At 44.2% G+C, this 24,738-nt stretch overlaps 1 protein-coding gene across 1 annotated transcript; it reads left to right on the top strand.

The window, feature by feature from the left end:
- Nucleotides 1-10,336: 10,336 nt before the first annotated feature.
- LOC116985605 (myb-related transcription factor, partner of profilin-like) lies at nt 10,337-17,114 on the top strand. Its single transcript, XM_033040453.1, has 2 exons — nt 10,337-11,545; nt 16,411-17,114. The coding sequence occupies exons 1-2, from the start codon at nt 10,924-10,926 to the stop codon at nt 16,872-16,874; spliced, it is 1,086 nt and encodes a 361-aa protein (XP_032896344.1). The 5' UTR covers nt 10,337-10,923; the 3' UTR covers nt 16,875-17,114.
- The last annotated feature ends 7,624 nt before the right edge of the window (nt 17,115-24,738 follow it).

Below are 24,738 nucleotides of genomic sequence, written 5' to 3'. Positions count from 1 at the left end.
AACAGCCATCGGCCCAACTTGCCCAAGATGCCCCATCTACACTGGTCCCACCTGCCCATTTGGCCACTTTTGGCCCATATCCCTCCAAACCTTTCCTATCCACGTACGTCCAAATTTATTTTATATATTTATATATATAATGTGTGTATTTGTGTATACCTGTATATGAATACACAGTGTGTGTGTGTGTGTGTGTGCATGTGTGTGTGTTTTTTTTTTAATGTTGTTATAGTATTGGAATCAACTACCCCCTCTGGCAGCTCATTCCATATACCCACCATAAAAATTATAAAAAATGATTTATTAAAAGTCATTTTACATTCTTCCAATGATCACTGATTTTGCGTGCATGCCTGAAGTCCCACTCCACCATGTTCAAGAACAGTTGCTTTCCTACAGCCATCAGATTCTTCAGACAACCAATACAACCTTAATTGAAGGAACTACAGATGTTGGTTTTCCTTCCTACACATTTTGTACGCTCCTCTGCAAAATCACCTCAAGGTATGCCTACTCCGCTGTTCCCTCGCTGCCCCCCTGTGATTCCTCCTGCTCACCGGCTCATCGTTGCTTCTTGCATATCTTTCATTCATTTGTTCCATATAGCTTCTACATCTCTCGTTTCCCTCTCCACTGTATCTCGGTCTGAAGAAAGGTCTCGACCCGAAACATCACCTATTCCTTCTCTCCCGAGATGCTGCCTGACCCACTGAGTTACTCCAGCATTTTGTGTCAACCTTAATTCTACCTCAGCAATGGAAATTAATGCATAAAAATATGAGGTGTTACATTTTGGGAATTCTAACATGGGCAGGACCTACACAGTGAATGCTAGGGCTCTGGGGAGTGTTGTAGAGCAGAGGGATCTAGGAGTGCAGGTGCATAGTTACCTGAAGGTGGAGTCGCAGGTAGATTGGGTGGTCAAAAAGGCTTTTGGCACATTGGCCTTCATCAGCCAGAGTATTGAGTATAGAGGTTGGGTGGTCATGTTGCAGTTGCATAAGACGTTGGTGAGGCCACATTTAGAGTATTGTGTTCAGTTCTGGGCACCGTGTTATAGGAATGATGTTGTCAAGCTGGAAAGGGTACAGAGAAGATTTATGAGGATGTTGCCAGGACTAGAGAATCTGAGCTATAGGCAGAGGTTGAATAGGCTGGGACTATATTCCTTGGAGTGCAGGAGGATGAGGGGTGATCTTATAGAGATGTATAAGATCATGAGAGGAATAGATCAGGTAAATGCACAGAGTCTTTTGCCCAGAGTAGGGGAATCGAGGACCAGAGGACATAGGTTTAAGGTGAAGGGGAAAAGATTTAATAGGAATCTGAGGGGTAACTTTTTCACACAAAGATTGGTGGATGTATGGAACAAGCTGCCAGAGGAGGTAGTTGAGGCTGGGACTATCCCAATATTTAAGCAGCAGTTAGACGGGTACACGGATAGGACAAGTCTGGAGAGATATGGACCAAATGCTGGCAGTTGGGAGTAGTGTAGCTGGGACATGTTGGCTGGTGTGGGCAAGTTGGGCCTAAGAGCCGTTTTTCACACTGTATCACGCTATGACTCTATGAGAACACTCTGGACCACCTCTTGCACCTTTATGGAATTGTTTCTAATTGTGTATTTTTGCACTAATGTCTTTTTTTGCACAGTTGTTTTCTTTTCACTGTCTTGTATAATTTCTGTATGATATATGTTTTTGTAGGTTGTCCATGTGTCTGTGCACACGATTTTCAATGTACATGTACCTCACTGTTCTTGCATATGTGATAATAAACCCAACTTGGCCTTGAGATCTAAAGGTCCCTGGTTCAATCCGGGTTTCGGCAGGGGTCGGGAAACACTTATAAGGGGCGGCACGGTGGCGCCGCGTTAGAGACGCTGCCTTACAGCGCCAGAGACCCGAGTTCGATCCTGACTACGGGTGCTATCTGTATGGAGTTTGTACATTCTCCCTGTGACCTGCATGGGTTTTCTCCGGGTGCTCTGGTTTCCTCCCACACTCCAAAGACGTACAGGTTTGTACAAGATTTGCCAAATTTGCTTGTTAAATTGTAAAATGTCCCTAGTGTGTGTGGGATAGTGTCAGTATGTGGGGATCGCTGGTCGGCACGGACTCGGTGGGCCGAAGGGCCTGTTTCCGCGCTGTTTCCGTATCTCTAAACTAAACTAAACTTAACTATGTCTGAAGAAGGGTCTCGACTCTCGACCCTGTTCCTTCTCTCCAGGGATGCTGCCCGACCCGCTGAGTAACTCCAGCTTTTTGTGTCTAACTTAAACTAAACGGATGCACTGTAACTATGCAGTTAACCCTCACCTGCTGCAAAACTCGCTCAACTCTCAGGAAGTAAATTCTCCTTCAGCCCCCACATCTCTAGTCAAAGGGATGGCGTGGGTGAAGTCAACTCGCTTTAGCTTTAATGTGGAGGGAGTGGGGGGCTGGGAGAACAGAAGTCAAGAGAGACGACCAGGTGATGTCATGTGGCCATTGTGATGTGCTGACTTTGTAATCCCATTGTTTCTGGGCTGGAGATCAGTGTCAAACTAAACCAAACCGTGGCCCGTTCCTTTCCCTCGCTCCCTGTCGCTGCATTTAATACACAGGCTCGCTAGAAGCAGGTTTCTTCGCTTTCACTGTTTGCGTCCGGCAGCTATGGGTTATGGATTCATGTAACATATTCTCTAAATAAATAAATCCATCACACTAGATCAAGACCCCGAAAGCAACGACGGGGGGAAAAACGTGCCTTTTACACAGGGCGTTGCTGTATGGTGATACTGGAAGGACACAAAGTGCTGGGGTAACTCAGCGGGTCAGTCAGGCAGCATCTCCGTTGAGTTACTCCAGCACTTTGTGTAAGGCAGCATCTGGAGTTGCTCGCTTCCACAGTGACACAGGAGTCTATTCGCCGTGTTTCGCGGTCACTTGCCTGACTCGCAGCAAACTCTGGCTCCACGCACTCTAAGGGTTTTCGTGCAACATCGCTTCCACAGTCTCAATTCTGAACAGAATCACAACCGTAGCCTACAAGCAGAACTATTGGCCCCCGGACCCGAGGAGCCGAACGGCCTGATTCTCCTCCTATATCTTCTGATCTTCAACAGAGCTAAAAAGCAAACTGCGAGAGGCGAATAATCCAGACCGCGGAATCAAACTAATTGTCCTCATTTGCCATTTCTAACTGCAGGACAGTAACACAGACGAGCTTCCAGCAGCAAACCAGGCCGCTTGTGGGTGCCCACTCCATTGAAGTGGTGGCCTGCCCGGGTTAAGACCAGGTGATGTGACGGGCAGTAACTAGTGGTGACACTCCTTGAGGTCACGGCGATGTTATGTGATGTCAGGGTCTTCTGGACTGTGTGGGTATCGAACGCCTGGTCGCGTCTGCTGCTCGGCTGACACTGACAACGTCCCGGCTGAGAACACTGACCCTAACGGTAACGGAACCGTCTCCATTCCGTTGGGCTGCCTGGTCCTCACAATGGAACGACAGCGAACGAGAGCAAGGAGACAGAGGGCTGGAGATTGATCAGTAAGGTTATGGGGAGAAGGCAAGAGAATGGGGTTGAGAGGGAAAGATAGATCGACCACGATTGAATGACGGAGTAGACTTGGTGGGCCGAATGGCCTCATTCTGCTCCTAGAACTTATGAACTTATGAGACTTGTCACATATGCTGGAGAGGGAAGCTACATTGTGGTGCAGCCACAGCCATCACCTCAGAGCAGGGCTAGTCTGAAGAAGGGTCTCCACCCGAAAACATCACCTATCCATGTTCGCCACAGTTGCTGCCTGACCTATTCCAGCACTTTGTGTCCTTTTGGTTGCATTGCCAGTATCAGTACAAAGGGAGGGTCTTTGCCTTTTAACAAGATGGAGCTGGGTGTTTTCAATATCAGTTTGTTATATGTATGAATACAATACTGGCATGTGTGCATCATGACTTCCTGACCTGTAACTCTACAAGTAGAGTTGCTGCCTCACAGCGCCAGAGGCCCAGGTTCGATCCTGACCTCGGGTGCTGTCTGTATGGAGTTTGTATGTTCTCCTCGTGACTTGCGTGAGTTTTCCCTGGGAGCTTCAGTTTCCTCCCACGTACAGGTTTGTAGGCTAATTGGTTTGGTATAAATGTAAATTGTCCATTGTGTGTAAGATGGTGTTAGCGAGAGGGGATCACTGGTCGGCACGGACTCGGTGGGCCGAAGGGCCTGTTCCACACTGTATCTCTAAACATACTCATTGCCTCAAGCAATGAAGCCAAGTATATCATACACGACTAACTAATGACTGCAATGTGCCTTTTCAACTGATGTATCTCAGCATTTTTGTCATCTCAAAATATAACTGATACGTTGCTTTAAAATGCCAAAACATTGGTAGTATATTATACAAAATATTCGGTTGCTAGGGTGTGGCACTTTTAATCTGGGCGCTCCATTAAAAATCATTTAACTTTCATGATGGAAATTGTTAGCTGTCAATGGATTACATTCAAGGCTCTGAGTCAGACAGTCTTGGGTTCATGAGTTAAAACTTAGCAATGTAGAGGTGTATTGATGTGGCGTGCTTCAGAGGCCTCACTAAATCGGTGCCATGTCACCTTGCATAGTTGGGTTCGTACAATTCCGTGACACCATTTGAAGAATGGTTGAATTCTTCTAATGTTTTGTCTAATATTTTATTTTCAACCAACAGCAAGCAGATTTGTTGGTTAATGCTTTGAATGGTGCAGATTTGAGTGCATTTGCCTTGGTCACACTGATGATTGAAGGTCTAACCACTGTTAGGCAAGTTTGAGGTATTTCCAGGACCTGAAACAGCATTGTGTGCATATCAGGTCTTTCTGTCCTGAAATAATTTGTGGAGTTAATCGGCCTTCACATATGCAAGAAGTACCTTGTAATATTAGTTGTAAATGCTGGCGGGTGATGTAAATTCTTGATTTAACTTAAGTTTCTGTGTACCTTTCCTGGTGCCATCTTTGGGACAGCATAAAAAAAAGATAAGAGAAAACTACCTTTCTTAAAACAACCTTTCTTAAATAGATGCAGGCCTCCTCCTGCATCTATTGTCTATTGACTATTCAGCAGGTCAGGCAGCATTCCTGGGGAACATGGACAGGTGATGTTTCAGGTCGGGACACTTGGTAAATCAGCATCTGTGGTTCCTTGTTTCTACTTTCTTAACTTGTGTCATGATTATATAAAGTTACAAAGTAATCAGATTTGACTCACTTTTGAGTTTCAAACTTGTTAAAAAAAATGTAGTCTTCCAGAAATCAACACTGATGACCAAACATGTAATCCCTGTAAAGTAATTTGAGGTATTTTGAGGATCTGAAGTAATGTATGAATGTACCGTCTTTCTGCCCTAAAGCAGTGATTCCCAACCTGGGGCCATATTGGGGCCATGGCAAATTTCAGGGGGGCCACAGAAAAAATTGGGGATTTAAGGGGCCACAGGTTCAATGAAGGGGGCCACTTTTTCCCCGCTAATAATGTCAGGGAGGGCCACAGAAAAATTAAAGAGCCCAAGGGGGTCATGAACTAAAAAAGGTTGGGACAATGTGAGGACTCTGCAAATGTTATTGTCGTCAGAATACATTGCAGCTTTGAATAAGATTGTCAGTGGTTGATTGCACCTATGATGCATCCAGTATTTTGAGTGTTTTGTATCCGAGAAAATTTATCAGAGTGTATGATATAATTGCTTTAGAAATTGGTATGGGAGTTGAACAATATAGGGTGCTGAGATCCAAAATAAGACCTTCTATTCACAAAACATAAGATTTCCTAACAGTCTGGCAACGGAAAATAACTCACACTGGGCTGACTGTTTCCTTGTGGAAATCAGATTGCATCGGTAGCTTTCTTATTACAAAAGGGCCAATTATTTTATTTTATTTTGTTGGTGTGTATTAAAGGCAAATGGGAAACATTATTAGGTCTGGAGTAATTGATGATTAGTTCCCTCCTTATTTTTCAGCTTCGTAAAGTCTATTGTGTTGTGTTTATAAATAGGTTTTCAGATATAAGCTGCTGAAACTCTTCTAGAATGAAGCTGAAATTGGAGCTAAACGTCCTTTCCACGTCCACTCTACATAGGCCTTTCATTATCCGGTAGGCTTCAATGAGATCCCCCCCCTCATCCTTCTAACCTCCAACGAGTTACAGGGTAAGAGTCTTCAAACACTCCTCGTACGTTAACCCAACCATCCCCAGGATGATTTTCATAAACTTCCTCTGGACCCTCCCCAAACCCAACACATCCTTCCTCGGATATGGGGCCCAAAACGGCTTACAATATTCGTCAAGTCAAGTCAAGTCAAGTCAAGAGAGTTTATTGCCATGTGTACCAGATAGGACAATGAAATTCTTGTTTGCTGCAGCACAGCAGAATATTGTAGGCATGAATACATATCAGATCAGTGTGTCCATATACCATAGAATATATATATATATATACACACATAAATAAACAGATAAAGTGCAATAGGCTGTTATAGTTCAGAGTTTGTTTGAAGTTGTGTTTAATAGTCTGATGGCTGTGGTGAAGAAGCTGTTCCTGAACCTGGATGTTGCAGATTTCAGGCTCCTGTACCTTCCACCTGATGGCAGCGGAGAGATGAGTGTGTGGCCAGGATGGTGTGGGTCCTTGATGATGCTGGCAGCCTTTTTGAGGCAGCGACTGCGATAGATCCCCTCGATGGTAGGGAGGTCAGAGCCGATGATGGACTGGGCAGTGTTTACAACTTTTTGCAGCATTTTCTGCTCCTGGACGCTCAGGTTGCCGAACCAAGCCACGATGCAACCAGTCAGCATGCTCTCTACTGTGCACCTGTAGATGTTTGAGAGAGTCCTCCTTGACATACTGACTCTCCATAATCTTCTCAGGAAGTAGAGGCGCTGATGTGCCTTCTTTATGATTGCATCAGTGTTCTGGGATCAGGAGAGATCTTCGAAAATATGCACGCCCAGAAATTTTGAAGTTCTTGACCCTTTCCACCATCGACCCGTTTATATAAACGGGACTGTGGGTCCCCATCCTACCCCTTCTGAAGTCCACAATCAGTTTCTTGGTTTTGCTGGTGTTGAGAGCCAGGTTATTGTGCTGGCACCATTTGGTCAATCGGTCGATCTCACTTCTATACTCTGACTCATCCCCATCAGTGATACGTCTCACAACAGTGGTGTCGTCGGCGAACTTGATGATAGAGTTCGCACAATGTCCGGCTACGCAGTCATGAGTATAGAGTGAGTAAAGCAAGGGGCTGAGCATGCAGCCTTGAGGTGCTCCCGTGCTGATTGTTATCGAGGATGACACATTTCCACCAATATGGACAGATTGTGGTCTGTGAATGAGGAAGTCGAGGATCCAATTGCAGAGGGATGCGCAGAGACCCAGATCTGAGAGCTTGGTAACCAGCTTGGAGGGGATGATGGTATTAAATGCCGAGCTGTAGTCAATGAATAACAGCCTGACATATGAGTTTTTGTTGTCCAAGTGGTCCAGAGCGGAGTGGAGAGCCAGCGAGATCGCATCCACCATTGATCTGTTGTGGCGGTTCTACTGTTGATCTGTTGATCTGTTCTACTCTTGCACCTATTGTCTATTGTCTATTGATAACATTCTCTGCTGTGATTTAGGAGGCAGCATAAGTCTACCTTGCATAGGACATCTATAATAAATTAAAATAAACGGTTCTTCTAAAAACTCAGTAAAAAGATCATTAAAAATTTAATATCCGTCATCAATCAGGCAGAGGTAATCCAGCGTTTGGGTTCAGTATTGATTAATCAATCTTTGCCTTAGTGTCAGTATTCTACCAGCTCTCAATGACTTGGAATACACAAATATCTCACCTGTATCCACATATCACCTGCCAGGCTTTCCCCTACCCATGCCACTTTTCCAGCTTCCTCTCCCCTACTACAATTAGTCTGAAGAAGGGTCCCGACCCGAAACATCATCTTCTCATGTCTTCCACAGTTGCTGCCTAATCCACTCAGTTACTTCAGACTGTTTTCGATTTACCCTGCATATTCACATTGATCATTTGTCGTATGTTAATTTAAAATTACTGAACTATGTATGGGAGCCTAAACATCAATGGGGAAAGCTTGCTTGGATGTGATTATTGCTCCAGGTCAAGAAAATAAACTGGTTTTAAGAGTCAATGGGCAATTTTCAAACAACATAGAATCAATTCAGGACACAAGGTGCTGGAGTAAATCGCAGGTCAGGCAGCTTCTCTGGAGAACATGGAAAGGTGACGTTTTGGGTCGGGACCCTTCTTCAGACCCTTGTCCCAACTCGAAACGTCATCTATCCATGTTCTCCAGAGATGCTGCCTGACCCGTTGAGTTACACCAGCACTTTGTGTCCTTTTGTCTAAACAAGCATCATCAGTTCTTGTTTCTACATAGAATCAATTAAAATGCATACATAATGCAGAAACATTGTGTGTATTGAATGAATGCTGTTTACCCACGTGAGAAGAAACTTTCAGCATCGAATTCTGCCAGAATCTCTGAATAGTTTTCAACCTTCCATGGAATGGAACTGTGTGGAGTTTGCACATTCAACCTAGAACGTAGGGGTTTCTTCCTGCTGCTCTGGTTTTCCTCTTGATGGAAGAATGAGCTACAGGGAAAATTCGTGTGGAGGTTTTCCCTGAAAGTTGGCTAGATTTGTTGGGCTGTGTCATAAGGAATTATGAGCAATACAGATTCTACACACCTGTCTTTGTAAATAAAGTGAAGGCAGACACAAGGTGCTGGAGAAACTCAGTGGGTTGGGCAGCATCTCTGGAGAGACTCAGTGGGTCGGGCAGCATCTCTGGAGAAAAGGAATGATTGACGTTTCGGGTCAAAACCCCCCTTCAGACTGAAGAAGGGTTCTGACCTGAAATGTCACTCATTCTTTTTCTCTAGAGATGCTGCATAGTAGAGCCTAGAGTCTATAGTAATTGGTAGAGCCAGCAGCATAATCAAGGACGCGTCTCACCCCGGTCAATCCCTCTCCCATCAGGCAAGAGGTAAGGAGGTGTGAAAACACATACCTCCAGTTTCAGGGACACTTGCTTCCCAGCTGTTATCAGGCAAATGAACCAATCTATCACCAACTTGAGAGTGGTCCTGACCTACCATCTACCACATTGGAGAGCCTTGGATTATCTTTACCTGCACCTATTGTCTATTGTTTACGGGGATTGCTGGCCAGTGCAGACCCGGTGGGCCAAAGGGCCTGTTTCCATGCTGTATCTCTACACCAAAGTAAAAAAGTTGAGTATATATTTTAATTATTTCTATTATAATTTGTTTGTGTATTTATATATATAAAATATTAAATATGTGAGACAGAATAAACAAACAAACAATAATAGTGCATAGACAAAATAATGCCCCGATGTGCATGCAGTTCGGAGCTTATATGGTGCTTGTAGAATTTACCAGCCTGATAGTTGTTGGGAAGAAGCTGTCCCTGAACCTGGACGTTAAGAGTTTGCAGGCTCCTATACCTTCTTCCAGAAGGCAGGACTGAAATGCCACCGTGGTGTGAATCCCTGATGATGCTGGCTGCCTTTTTGAGGCAGGGCTTCGATGGTGGGGAGGTCAGTACCAAATGTCCTATAGCAAGCTTGCTGTAGGATCTTTGGTCAGTACCCGTGATGGACTGGACATCCCAATATCCAATCTACCTGGGACTTTTTTTTTTAATCTCTATGCTCTACGTTGATGAAAAGTCAATGTATGGAAGAGTAATTGTTCCACACTTCGCAGCTGACTGCCTCGGCTTCAAAGGTACACAAAACTGCTGGAGAAACTCAGCGGGCGCAGCAGCGTCTATGGAGCGAAGGAAATAGGCAACGTTTCGGCCCGAAACGTTGCCTATTTCCTTCGCTCCATAGATGCTGCTGCGCCCGCTGAGTTTCTCCAGCAGTTTTGTGTACCTTCGATTTTCCAGCATCTGCAGTTCCTTCTTAAACGCCTCGGCTTCAAAATATTTTTTTGTTTTATTTTAATTACTAATTATTTTAATTATTGTGATCATAAGGTAAACCGGAAAACCAACGCAAATGATAATGCAAAGCATTCTCAACATCCATTTCGCAATCATTTGAGAAGTTTTCCAATGTTGAGTAGTGCGATTTTGTTTTGCCTTTGTCTGGTGAGCTTGTTTTTTGTCGCAAATAAAGCAAAGCGGAAGATAGACCGGGAGAAATCCCCCGCATTATGTAATTCTGCAATGTTGTGTGTGTGTGTGTGTGGCAACGTGTATCTGCAACTGTGTGAGAATTCCCAACATTTTATGCTGTAACCGGTTTAAGAGACAACTGCGGAGATTGGTATATACTTGCATCCGTTCCTTTGCATATGTGTGTGTTGTTATAATTTGCTAACTGGGGTAGAATTTGTCGCAAAGTATCCCCTCCTCAGTGACCGTGCATTCGCACCGGAGGTTGCATATATTTCTCTGCACGATTACAACAACGAAATAGCGTGCACGCATCTTGCACAATGCGGACCAACAGCAGCGTACGTGACCTGCCAGCCTTGCATTGCAATTGCGTGCAACTAGAAAGATACCGGGTTTTAAGTGCAAGCATGTTTTTATTTTGTCTTTTTATGCTGCAAAGCAGAGGCTATTAGCGAGTCAAGAGGTCGGGTTGGAGAAAGTTTGCTCAATATTTTGCCTTGTGCAACAAAAAAAAAAAATTTCCGTCGCATCTCTGCTTGCGACGCCGCAAAATCTCGTCTCTTCGGACGCAGCGAAAGTGCGCCGGCCCTCCGGAGTGCAAAATGCAACTTAAAAGAGTCGCCATCTTAAGCTCCGGTGTTGCAAGGTGAGGGGTTCTGCGTTAAGACAAAACAATTATAAAGCGCTAGAGTTGCGTACAATCGGCGCCCGGCTGCTCGGAATGGCGCAAGAGGAAGCCTTCCGTCGCCGCAAGCTGAACTTCAACGAGGAGGAGACAGAAATCCTCATCCGTGAAGTGACACTGAACCAGGGGCAGCTCTTTGGCAGAGGAGACATCAAGATCCCACCAGGGGCCAAAAATACAATCTGGCATTCAATTCTGGCCAAGGTCAATGCCGTGTCTAAGTGCACCAGGGATATAGGTGACATTAAGAAGAGGTGGTACGACATGTGCCACCGAACCAAGGATAAAGTGATCAGACTGGCACGAGAGGCCATGCAGAGTGAGAGTGTGGGCGAACCCCTGCAGCAGGAGCCCAGTGTGGCCAGCTACGATGATGCCGGCTGGCTGAGTACCAGCAATGATAGTGAGCCCAGCACCAGTGGTGCCAGCTGGGATGGCAGCACCAGCCGAGCCGGCAACAGGCCAGCCGCGGGCAACCGGCGGAGGAAGCCCGGGCCGCCCGGCAAGGAGACTTGGCAAGCCAAGCGAGTGCAAGTGCAGCCGTTGCCAGACCAAGTGGTGCAGTGGCCACCGGTCCTGCTCTTCACAGTGGGCCAGAATGCTTCAGAGGAGAGCAAACTGGAGTCTCAAGGGTATCAAGCCAATGTAGACTTTCATGGTGAGTTCGCCACTCTACACTCCCCTGTTGAACCATTCATGCCGCCGAATTTCCATCTTGGCCTAACCAGCGGAGTAACCTAAGGTAGACACATAATGCTGAATTAACTCAGCGGGACAGGCAGCATCACTGGAGAGAAGGAATGGGTGATGTTTCAGGTCGAGACCCTTCTTCAGCCAGGGATTAACCTACATGTTCCATTCCCCAATGGAATACAATGAAACGTCATCCCACGCCTCTGGAGGATAGGGATTGTGTTGATTAGAGATAGAAACATAGAAAATAGGTGCAGGAGTAGCCATTCGGCCCTTTGAGCTGATCATGGCTGATCATCCAAAATCAGTACCCGTTCTGGCTTTTTCCCCATATCCCTTGATTCCCACAGCCCTAAGAGCTAAATCTAACCCTCTCTTGTAAACATCTAGTGAATTGGCTTCCACTGCCTTCTGCGGCAGAGAATTCCACAGATTCACAACTCTCTGGGTGAAAAGGTTTTCCTCATCTCAGTCCTAAATGGCCTACCCTTTATTCTTAAACTGTGACACCAGGTTCTGGACTCCCCCAATATCGGGAACATTTTTTCTGCATCTACCCTGTCCAATCCTCTAAGAATTTTATATGTTTCTATAAGATTCCCTCTCATCCTTCTAAATTCCAGCAAATACAAGCCCAGTCGACCCATTCTTTCATCATATATCAGTCCCACCATCCCGGGAATTAACCTGCTGCACTCCCTCAATAGCAATAAAGTCCTTCCTCAAATTAGAAGACCAAATTGGAAAATACAGTAATACTCCAGGTGCGGTCTCACCAGGGCGCTGTACAATTGCAGTAGGACCTCCTTGCTCCTAAACTCAAATCCACTCGCTATGAAGGCCAACATGCCATTAGCTTTCTTCACTGCCTGCTGTACCTGCATGCTTACTTTCAGACGATTAATGAGAAGATAGACACAAAGTGCTGGAGTAACACAGGGGGCCAGGCAGCATCTCTGGAGAAAAGGAATAGGTGATGGTTTGGCTCGAGACCCTTCTTCAATTGCTGCAGCATTTTGTGAGTCTGAAGAAGGGTTCTGACCTGAAATGTCATCCATCTTTTTTTCTCCAGAGATGCTGCCTGACCCTCTGAGTTATTGCAGCATTTGATGTCTACAGTATAAACCAGCATCTGCAGTTCCTTCCTACACATAGTTAATGAGAAGTTTGCTGCCCATTCTCAAGCAGAAGACTTTTCTGAATTTGCTTGGTCCATCTTTTGGTCCTTCTGCTTGAGGGTTTCAAAAGATTTTCCACCATCTCTTTACATTCTCTTCTCTCCATCAGAAACAATAGCCAGGCAAGGCAATTTCACCGCCCGTGCCATTGCCTGTTCTCTACAAGCTTTGACATGGTGTAGTTGAAGTTTGGAACTTCACTCTGGGGAAATTGCAAATAGATATGTTCTGGGGTCCATTTCAGATTTCCCTTCACTTCCAGTGTGCTGTATCGTGTGGATTGAGAAGAGGGTCACTCCTCCAAATCTGAGGAAGGACATTATTGCCATAGAGGGAGTGCAGAGAAGGTTCACCAGACTGATTCCTGCGATGTCAGGACTGTCTTATGAAGAAAGACTGGATAGACTTGGTTTATACTCTCTAGAATTTAGGAGATTGAGAGGGGATCTTATAGAAACTTACAAAATTCTTAAGGGGTTGGACAGGCTAGATGCAGGAAGATTGCTCCCGATGTTGGGGAAGTCCAGGACAAGGGGTCACAGCTTAAGGATAAGGGGGAAATCCTTTAAAACCGAGATGAGAAGAACTTTTTTCACACAGAGAGTGGTGAATCTCTGGAACTCTCTGCCACAGAGGGTAGTCGAGGCCAGTTCATTGGCTATATTTAAGAGGGAGTTAGATGTGGCCCTTGTGGCTAAGGGGATCAGAGGGTATGGAGAGAAGGCAGGTACGGGATACTGAGTTGGATGATCAGCCATGATCATATTGAATGGCGGTGCAGGCTCGAAGGGCCGAATGGCCTACTCCTGCACCTAATTTCTATGTTTCTATGTTTCTTCTCCCCTCTCCCATCAAGCAAAAGATACAGAAGTTTGAAAACGCATACCTCCAGTTTCAGAGGCGGTTTCTTCCCAGCTGTATCAGACAACTGAACCGTCCTCTCACCAGTTAGAGAGTGATACTGACCTCCCACCTCTTTAAAGACCATCGAACTATCATTAATCAGACTTTACTGGATATTATTTTGCACAAAACATAAAACCCATCATCCTGTATGTGTACACAGTGGACGGCTTGACTGCAATCATGTGTAGTCTTTGCACTGACCGGATAGCATGCGGCAAAGAGCTTATCATTGTTCCTCTTTGCACGTGACAATCATAAACTAAACTGTCGCTCTGTAATCCTAACCTTGTGCACATCCCACTGCTCTTGCATTTCTCATTACTCAGTCAATTTGAAACAAAACACCACCTCATTCAGCTGGATTTTCTTTGTAAGTACAACTTTCAATATACTTTACAATGCGGTCTTACCAAAGCAATCAAAACTCATGTTTGAAGTAAGGTTTGAAATTTAAAGTTTTAACTTATGGTTCACTTCAAGAGCATGTCGTCAGTTATAATTGGAGAAAGCCCTCGCAGTAACGGACCACGGGGGGAAGGTGTTAGTGAAAAAGTTAGTTATTAATTGATTGGTGTCATATTTAAGCTTTCCTGTTGTAAAAAGCCAATTGTAATGCATGATGGGATTTGGACAACTCCCATCATGCAAAGGGTTTTTTTTTACTGAAGTTGAATAGTTCACAGCAAAGATCCTATAGCTTTGGTTCACAGCTCACAAGTTTTTTTAATGTAAGTTGAAGAGATTAATCAGATAAGAAGGGGCCAGAGGATGCCATTGGGGTGACTGGCTTTTGGCAAAGAGTGAAAAACAACTCCATATTTGGAGGTGGCTGATGGTTTCTTGTACATTACCTCATGCAATTGGTTTTATGTCTGTAGGTATATAAACTTCGGGTTTCTGGTATTTCTTTGTGTGTGCTGCCGGAGATTCGGACGTAAAACTGTTGCCTCTGGGTCTTTAGTTCCACACCCGTCAGACGTTAAATTAAAGCTTTGTATGGTCTTAAGAATTTGGACTTTGTCTATCTTTTTAAGTGAACTTTTACATTAGTTATTACTGATTGTCCTCTATAACGGAGTGAGGGGGTCACGTTTAACCCAAGGTGGTGAGGGAAGAAACACGGTGTTGGGGGAATAAACCAATGGGAATTCACAGGCTGGGGAGCTGCAGAGCTCCCGGTACTCACACCACCTTCATGCTGCTCGCTCTCTCCACTCCCGCAACCAGAAGTACATCACGAGGCGCCATCTGAATGTGGATGGCTCCAGACTCCAGCAATGTAAGAAGTCAAACTTAAGTGCTTTTACATAACGTTATTCCCTTTCTGTAAACATTTTTCCCTTAACATGTATCTGTACGCTGTGCTTAAGAAGGAGCTGCAGATGCTGGAAAATCGGAGGTAGACGAAACGTTTCGGCCCGAAACGTTGCCTATTTACTTCGCTCCATAGATGCTGCCTCACCCACTGAGTTTCTCCAGCATTTTTGTCTACCTTCTGTACACTGTGGATGGCTTGATTGTAATCATGTATAATCTTTCTGCTGACTGGTTAGCACACAACAAAAGATTTTCACTGAACCTCGGTGCACGTGAGAATAAACTAAACTAAATTAACTGGTGGAAGTGGAGGGGTGGTGTTCATTATTATCAGTGCGTCTTTGGCACTGAAGCATAATTGTTAAAATTGAAGATTAACAAAAAACTGGATAAACAAAATTAATTAGGTGAAAGTCGACAATCAAGTGGTTTGTTTCCACTGTCGAAATGAATGACATTTGATATAGAATATAAGGTCCTACATTTACAAAGGTAAATTTCCTTTAATTATGTGAAAATTGTTCATTAAAATCAGTGCATCTTTGGCACTGAGGCATATTTGTTAAAATTGTGGATTCATTATTTTAATTTTAAAATGTTGCAAATACTATGTAAGTTAAGAAAATACATTTAAATTTATCCTTTACCCTCATTTATATAATTAATCTTTATTTCCCCTATACAATATCTCCTGCTGGGACCTACTCTCTCTCTCTCTCTCTCTCTCTCTCTCTCTCTCTCTCTCTCTCTACCCTTCTTTCTCTGTCTTTCCATTACACACAATTACAGTAGTTAATTCTCATTACTTGGATGAGGAGATATCTGTACTCAGTCCAGATACCAGCTTTCTTCACTAAGATGTAACCAGGTCACATTTGCAGCAACCTGTGACAGGTATTTTTGCCACAGGAACTTGAAACAGGTACAATGGAAGACCTTGATAGATATCCTTCTGCAAAATCTGGGTCATTCATAAATATTGTAAATTGTTTGTGAATAAACAGTGGAGCTAGCTGAGGCAGGTACTATAACAGCATTTAAAAGACATGTGGGCAGATACATGGATAGGAAAGGTTTAGAAGGATATGGGCCAAACACAGGCAGGTGGGACTAGTGTAGAAGAGGCACCTATTTGGCATGAGCAGGTTGGGTCGAAGGGCCTGTTTCCGTGCTCTGTGACTCTCTCACTCTATAACTTGAACCCATGCAATCATGTAGTAATAAAAAAAAAGTATTTACAGCAGCTGAGAGTGTGCTAACAACGCAGTAAGAAAAGCAAGGCTTCTGATACCTGATTCGACTGACGTGCATCTTTGGCTGTGGTTGGGGTTATTGTCTTTTCATGATTGCTTTACCGGCATGGGTAAGTTGGGCCGAAGGGCCTGTTTCCATGCTGTATGACTCTATGTCTCTGTTATATGTCCAACAGAGACGATTGTTGAAGTTAAACGGGAAGACCTTGGTTCAGACATTGATGTGGATTATTCTTCACCCGAACATGGATCTCCGCCCATCTCGCGAGAAGAAAGTCCGCTCTTGCTGCAAAGAAAGAGGTCACATAAGCAGATTTCCGAAGAAGAGTTGTTAGGTATCCAGGAACAACACAATATATTACTGGGGATTGGCAATGATGAGTTGCATGGTATCAGGCAGGAACTAAGAGAGCTGCGAGGTGATATTCAAGCCTTGGCCACGACGATAAGGCAGCCCCTGAATCGTCTAGCAGAGTGTTTGCAGACTCTGCTTCCACTGTTGCAGCATCCTCCCGCATCTCAAACGTCAGAGACGACTGACTCTTTCACACAGCACGACGACAAAGACACCTCTGAATCGAACGAGTTAAAATCTCACGGCCGTAGGACTGGGCGAAAAAGGGCAAAGCTGAATGTGTAACAAAAACAGGACAGGCTGGAAACACATGGCAGTTCAGACAACAATTGTGGAAAGGGGATTCGTGTTTTGGCTTTGGGACCCATTCATTGGAACTGGGAAAACGAGAAGAACAATTTCTTTTCTAATGGAAGCTTCTCTTTCAGGAATACCAATCTCAACGATTGTGTTCAGTTCTGGGCACCATGTTACAGGAAAGATGTTGTCAAGTTGGAAAGGTTACAGAGAAGATTTACAAGGATGTTGCCAGGTCCAGAGGGTCTGAGCTATAGGGAGAGGTTGAGCAGGCTGGGACCATTCCTTGGAGCGCAGGAGGATGAGTGGTGATCTTATAGAGGTGAATAAGATCGTGAGAGGAATAGATCGGGTAGACGCACAGCCTCTTGCCCAGAATAGGGGAATCGAGAACCAGAGGACATAGGTTTAGGTTGAAGGGAGAAAGATTTAATAGGAATCTGAGGGATAACCATTTCACACAAAGGGTGGTGGGTGTATGGAATGAGTTGCCAGAGGAGGTAGTTGAGGCAGGGACTCTTGCAATATTTAAGAAACAATTAAATACATGGATAGGACAGGTTTAGAGGGATATGGGCCAAATGTAGGCAGGTGGGACTAGTGTACAGTAGATGGAACATGTTGGTCGGTGTGGGCATGTTGGCCTGTTTCCATGCTGTATGAGATGACGCTGTTCTCCTTTACTCTCCAGCCAGACTTGTTCTGACAGATACTCAGATCTGAAACTTACACTTTCTTTATCCACAGATGCTGCCTGACCTGCTGAGTGTTTCCTGCATTTTCAGTTTTTATTTCAGATGTCCAGCATCTGCAGTGTTTGATTTTCATTTTCATTTGAATGTATAAAGTTGGGTAAGATTGATGGATTTTTTTGCTAAATCAATTTTTATCTTCGACTGGCTTTATTTGATTGCAAAACCATTTTTAGCAATCCATGAAAATAAATGTAAAACTGATTTCAGCTTGGCTCATTTTATGCAACACTATTACCAGGATTTTATAAATGTGTAGTTTAAGACTGTGGATTTTTGAAACTACACTTGAACTGTAAAACACGACATTACAGCTCATTGCCACTAATTTATCTGCACTTGGTGCCCATGAAGTATTTTGAACTTGGGTGATTTAGATGCCTGATCAGATATTTTTGTAGTGTGAACAAATGGATTAAGTTCACCACAAAAGAAGGATATTGATATAGAAGCATTTTTGATAATGTGTATTTTCCTATGTTGGCGCTAATATACAAAATATGACAAGACAAAATAAAATGCTATTGATTCCGAGCAAACTTTAAGACTGTTTTATGAAGATAGTTCATCCAAAACCTTCATAGTGGAAGAAATAGCTGTGTGAATGTTTCTCAAATGAGTAACTTGAAACAGAGAGAGAGAGAAGGAATATATTAAAATACATATCCCTCCAACCTTTCCTATCCATACCTTGGAAATGATCACAGAAGAAAAGTAACGATTTTGCATCCACTGAAAGACACCACTAACAGGACGCATGTGAGGTGAGGTGATAACAAAGCGATGTGAACAGTAGAACTAGCAGGACTACTAGGGTGGGATGAGGAGAAAGAGGGATTACAGGGGTTAGTTGAAGTTAGAGAAATTGGAAACTAGTTTCAATGTTCACAACCCTGTATCCCTTCGAAGGTAGACAAAAGTGCTGGAGAAACTATGGAGCGAAGGAAATAGGCAACGTTTCGGGCCAAAACCCTTCTTCAGACAGATGCAGGGTGGGGGATGGGGGGGGAACGGGAAGAAGAAAGGAAGAGGAGGAGCCAGAGGGCTGAGGGAGAGCAGGGAAGGGGAGGAGACAGCAAGGGCTACCGGAAATTGGAGAAGTCAATGTTCAAGCCGCTGGGGTGCAGACTGCCCAAGCGGAATATGAGGTGCTGCTCCTCCAATTTCCGGTGGTGCTCACTCTGGCCATGGAGGAGGCCCATGGAGTCGAGGGGGGAGGTAAAGCGCCAAGTGTAGCATCTCCTGTGGTTGCAAGGGAAAGTGCCCAGGGAGGCGGTGGTGCGGGTGGGAAGGGAAGGATTGACCAGAGAGTTACGGAGGGAGCGGTCTTTGCGGAAAGACCGGGGGGAGATGGGAAGATGCGGCGAGTGGTGTTATCTTCCCCCACCCTTCTTTGGTCATCTGGGGCTGGCCTTTTCCAACCTCTAGTTATATAAACCAGCATCTGCAGTTCCTTCGTACACATGTGTTGTGCCTCTTCTGGTTGCATGGGGCAGGGAGGAGCGGGTGGGGTTTGAGGAGCAGACGAGGAGTCACAAAGGGAGCGGTCTCTGCAAAATGCAAATAAGGGAGGAGAGGGGAAGTTGTGACTGCTGGTGGGGTTACAGTAGAACTGATGTAAATGACCAATGGTAATATGTTGAGTGTAAATGCTGGAGGGGTGGAAATGAATTCAGGTGACCATGCACCTTGTTCCTGGGAAGATGGAGGTGAGGGACAAAGTGTGGGGAATGGAGGCAATGGGGTTGCGAGCTCCATCCAGGAAAAGCCACGTTTCAGGAAAATGGGGAATATTTCAGAGGCGGCAACATAACAGTGAGCATAATCAGAACGAACATGACAGCGAGAGAAAACAAAGGTCGACACTGTCTCAGTAGGGCATTGAGCCTAATTCTATGCTGTATGACATCCTCTCTGACCTCTTTACTCATCAATGGATAACGTGCTTTTATATACTTGCACCATTATTTGTCTGTTTTATATTCTCTATCTTTTTTTAAAGCAAATGATTGGATACTATTTAACATTAACAGCAATATTCCAACTCTGCAACAGTGTGAATAAATGTAGCCAAATTTTGTCTTTGCATGCTGTAACTAATTGATTAAAGCGATTCCATCTCATTTAGTTAAGAAAAACTAGTAAAATTCATGAACTGGAACTTGCTGGCCGAGCTCATTGCTTGAACCTGTCGGGAAGCATGAAGCAAATTCAGCCCGGGGCATTAGGCAGTGTGCTGGTCTCATTGACTCCCACACATTGGTTGGGAGGACAAGTTTGTTTAGCTTAGAGATACAGAATGGAAACAGGCCCTTCGGCTCACCGTGTCCACATCAACCATCTATCACCCATTCGCACTAGTTGTATGTTATTCCGCTTCACATCCACTCCCTATTTAGGGGCAATTTACTGTGGCCAATTAATCTACAAACCCGCAAGTCTTTGGTACACGGGAGGAAACCGGAGCACCCGAAGGAAACCCACACGGTCACAGGTTGAAGCAGCAAATGCCACACAGAGGTCAGGATCAAACCCAGGTGTCTAGTACTGTGAGGTAACAACTTTACCAGCTGTGCCATAGTGCTGCCCTAGGCAATAGAGTCACCGTCTTAAACTAAAGGGGAGGTCATTTAAGACTGAGGTGAGAAAAAACTTTTCCACCCAGAGAGTTGTGAATTTATGGAATTCCCTGCCACAGAGGGCAGTGGAGGCCAAGTTACTGGATGGATTTCAGAGAGAGTTAGATAGAGCTCTAGGGGCTAGTGGAGTGAAGGGATATGGGGAGAAGGCAGGCATGGGTTATTGATAGGGGTTGATCAGCCATGATCATAATGAATGGCGGTGCTGGCTCGAAGGGCCGAATGGCCTCCTCCTGCAACCTATTTTCTATGTTTCTAATAGAGTCAAGAGTGCTTAATTGTCATGTACCGAAAGGAAACAATGAAGTTGTTACTTGCAGCAACACAACAGGGTTGTAAACACAGAACTCCATAGATAATATAGTAAACAGAAAAATAAGTAAAAACCCAATAAAGTGCACACAACAAAGCCCAAAGTACCTGGTGGAACCACGGGAGTTCATATTTCAGAGTTTAGTAGGAGTTCACAGTGTTCAATACCTTGATAGTTATTGGGAAGAAGCCCTGTCCTGAATCTGGATGTCACAGCTTTCAGGCTCCTATACCTACTTTGCGATGGCAAGAGTGAAATGAGAGGTGGTGTGGGTCCTTGTTGATGCTGGCTGCCTCTTGGAGTCAGCATCTCCTATAGACCCCTTCTACGGAGGGGAGGTCAGTACCCATGATAGATTGGGCAGTGTTCACCACTTTGTGGAATTTCCTTCATTCCTGGCCATTCCAGTTGCTAAGCCAGGCTGAGTGGGGTTGAAGATTGCAACCTTCACGTGGTCCGCCCTGTTTCGACGAATGCAATCAACCTGGCGTGCACAATCAAGTAAGATCAAATAGAACAAGTTGTCCTACAACTTTAGGCTGTGCATGCCATACGCAAGAAGAAGAAGAAGGAGAAGCCAGGCTGTCATGCAACTATATGCTCTCTACCGTACACCTGTAGAAGTTCAAGAGAGACATTCCAAATCTCCTCAATCTTCTAAGGGAGTATACGTGTTGATTGTCTTTCCTATTGATTGATTCAGTGTGCTGGGCCCAGGCAGATCTTCAGTGGTTTGCACACCCAGGAACTTGAAGTTGTTGCCTCTCTTCACCATCAACCCATTGATGAAGACAGGTTTGTGGAATCTCAATCTTCTTGCCTCAGAATAGAGGACAAATCTGGGATGAAGCTTGTGTCAACTTACAGCTAAATCAAACTTTGCAACTCCAAATTGCAAACACCAAATTAGACACCTTTGAAGGGGTTGATACGGTGGCTTCTAACTAAACAGGGTTAATTAAGTCTTACAATGAAATAAAGGTTTTGAAATGCTTAATTGGAGGAAAATAATAACTTACCTTCAAGAGTTATTGGTAATTAATTGTCATATGGGCCAACTTTAGAACAATTAAATTCTTACTTAACAGGTCTGTATGTGGACTGTTTCAATTGTGGACATATCTTGGCTATCACTGCTATAACCATTCAAGGATTTCTGTGGAAAATCATAACATTTGAGCAACGAGATAGTGGGATTTGAATCCATTGCAGTAAGGAGTCTCTACTATAAGAAGGGTTTACGTTAATCCATTTCATGTTGCAAGGAACTCCACAAACTGACTAGAAATGAAAAAAGAGCAGGGGATAACTTCCCTCTTCAAATTTCAGGCTGCCTCTTCAGAATGTCATCATTGTAATCTGTGAGTAAAGATTCTTTCCCATCAGGCAAGAGGTACAGAAGTGTGAAAATGCACACCTCCAGAATCTGGGACAGTTTCTTCCCAGCTGTTATCAGGCAACTGAACCATCCTCTCACCAACTAGAAAGTCATCCTGACCAAAGATCCTATAGCGGAGCAAGATAGACCACTCCTGCTAAATGCAATGGGCTGACGTGTGGTAAGCAACGGAGAGGAACGTGGGCCTCTTTATCATACATTTCAGTAACCCGACTCGACCTGACTCGCAGTGTAATATTAAGATTAAACGAGAACTTACCAGTTTGAAGTTTGATCTGTATTTTATGAGGAGTTACGATGAGGGATTACGTGAAGAACCCCGCCACGACGCATGCGTGTCATTCTTCAAAGCAGCGGTGTGAAATCACAGATAACTGTAATGACTAAACATAGTAAGATTAGAGAAGAGATACCAGTTAAGTATATGATCAAGGGTGGGAGCGGAGGGCACGTAATCCCTCATCGTAACTCCTCATAAAATACAGATCAAACTTCAAACTGGTAAGTTCTCGTTTAATCTTAGTTTTACTTCGGAGTCACGTGAGTGACTACGTGAAGATTTTAAAGCTCTGTGATTTCATGCCGTGGAAACGAGTCCATGCATCACGTCTGCCTTGATGACTGTAGGAGGAATTGTGTTAACATAATTTGGACATGAATTCGACATTGAAATCATAAAATTTATTAACACAAATTTATAACCCCTTTTTATGGGTTTAAATTAATTTACAGAACTTAAAATTGTTTCTGAAAACGTTCCAGGTTTCATTACTGGTTTATTGTGAAATAATTGGAATGTTTTTTCCCCCCAGACCATCCTGCTGCCTTGAGGATTTGGTCCAATGGTACATCCAACTGTATCGCTGCCGATGTAGCTGCAGCCCTGGTGGAATGAGATTTTAAAATATTAGTATCCACCCCAGCCTGTGTTAGCACCTGTTTCAGCCATCTTGAGATGGTCTGGACCGTCACTCTTTTGTGTGGCTGCTAGTGGCTGACCAAAAAGTGCCTTCTCATTGCCTCTTAGGATTTTCGTTTTCTCCATGTATAACGACAGATGTCTTATTATACACAGACGGTCATCTGTTTGGGTATGACCTAAATTGTATATTGAGCCCTGTCTGTTCTGCTTACTAACTCATAGATATGAAACGTAATATTTTCTGTTGAGGAAGTCATGTTGTCCAGTCTTAGTTTATGCAGTGACTGTACCCTCTGTGCCGTGATCAATGCCATTAGCATGACTGTTTTTAATGTCAGTCTGTGTAGGGACAGAGCTGTTGCTGGAGACCAATTCCTGAGCATCTTCAGGATAATACTTACATCCCATATTTGGGAGTACCTGGTTCTTGGGGGAATAGTATTAAAAATTCCCCTCATAAGTTTTGTTACCAGTGGGTGAGTCCCAACAGAGTAACGCTCTGTCCCCTGCCATAGGTAAGTCGATAGGGCATTTCTGGCGCAGTTGATGGCACTGTAACTGAGCCCCTCATCATAGTGGAGGCCTGCCAGATATTCCAGAACAGACGGGATGTTCATGTCTCTGTAGGTGATGTTGTTTTTATGGCAGTGCATCGCCCACTTCCTGATATAGACCAGATACTGTTTTTTTTTTGTTTTTTTTTGTTTTGTGTTTTTTTTTTGGTTGACTGCCTTTGTGCCGCCGAGATCATGTTCACTGTTCGGTCCGTCAGTCCCAGTTGTAGTAGAGGTGTTTTTAAAACTCTACAAATTAATAAGTTCAAATGTTTATGGCATGGGTGGCTATCCCTTGTTACGGGATGTAGCAATAAATCTGGTCTATGTGGGATGGTGATACACGGTTCTAATACCATGTTTAATACCACTGGGAACCATGGTTGAGTAGGCCAATCGGGTACTACCAACACCAGACGCAGAGTCTTGTTGTATTTTCCTTAATACCCGACTGATGAGGCAGGAAGGAGGGAATGCGTAAATAAACAATTTCCCCCCCAATGCAGCGAAAATGCATCTGTCGCCGCTGCCCCAGGGTCTGGTTCCCATGAAACATAATTTGATAACTGGTGGTTAAGTCGATGCGAATAGATCGATATCTGGTGTTCCATATTTTGCTGTAATATCAGCAAATACTTTTTTATTCAACATCCATTCGGTGTTTTCATTAAATTTGCGTGACCTGGTGTCTGCCACTAAATTTAGTCTTCCTGGTAGGTAAGTGGCTGATATCCAAATATCTCTCTGGATACACCATTGCCAAATTAGCCAGATTGTCACATGATGTCGATTTGTTTCCACCCATGTGGTTAATGTATGCTACCACGGTGGTATTGTCTATCTGTAGTCTAACATGCTGGTGATATGATCCAGTACAATATGACTTTAGGCCATGGAATGCACCCAACATTTCCAGGTAGTTTATGCCCAGTGTGAGTAATAATGATGCCTCCTGAGCAGTCCATCTACCTCCACAGCTGGTGATGGTATTGGTGGCTCCCCACCCAAGTGCACTGGCATCAGTTTGTAGTACCATGGAAAGGTTGCTGACAATGATTGGATTGGAACAAAGCCAGATGTTATCTATCCACCATTTTATTCCATTTTAGCTTGATTGGTAGTTTCATAGGTCTGTCAAAGTGACCTGCATTAATTTAGAGTGCTTGTATTTTTGCTCTCTGTAAGTTTTGGTAATGTAGAGGTCTAAATTGTGTGGCTGGAAAGGCAGCCATCATTTGCCAATTACTTGTGCTACCAATCTGATGGATGGTTT

Source organism: Amblyraja radiata, chromosome 22 (genome assembly GCF_010909765.2).
Source record: "Amblyraja radiata isolate CabotCenter1 chromosome 22, sAmbRad1.1.pri, whole genome shotgun sequence".
NCBI classification, from domain to species: Eukaryota; Metazoa; Chordata; class Chondrichthyes; order Rajiformes; family Rajidae; genus Amblyraja; species Amblyraja radiata.
The sequence above is the reverse complement of the archived record's forward strand: the minus strand, read 5'-3'. Positions and strand labels throughout refer to the sequence as shown.

Bases quoted from the DNA above. Each gene is read 5' to 3' on its own strand.
- LOC116985605 (XM_033040453.1), top strand. From the start codon at position 10,924: ATGGCGCAAGAGGAAGCCTTCCGTCGCCGCAAGCTGAACTTCAACGAG. The intron at 11,546-16,410 runs GTGAGTTCGCCA...TATGTCCAACAG, and splicing joins AGCCAATGTAGACTTTCATG to AGACGATTGTTGAAGTTAAA.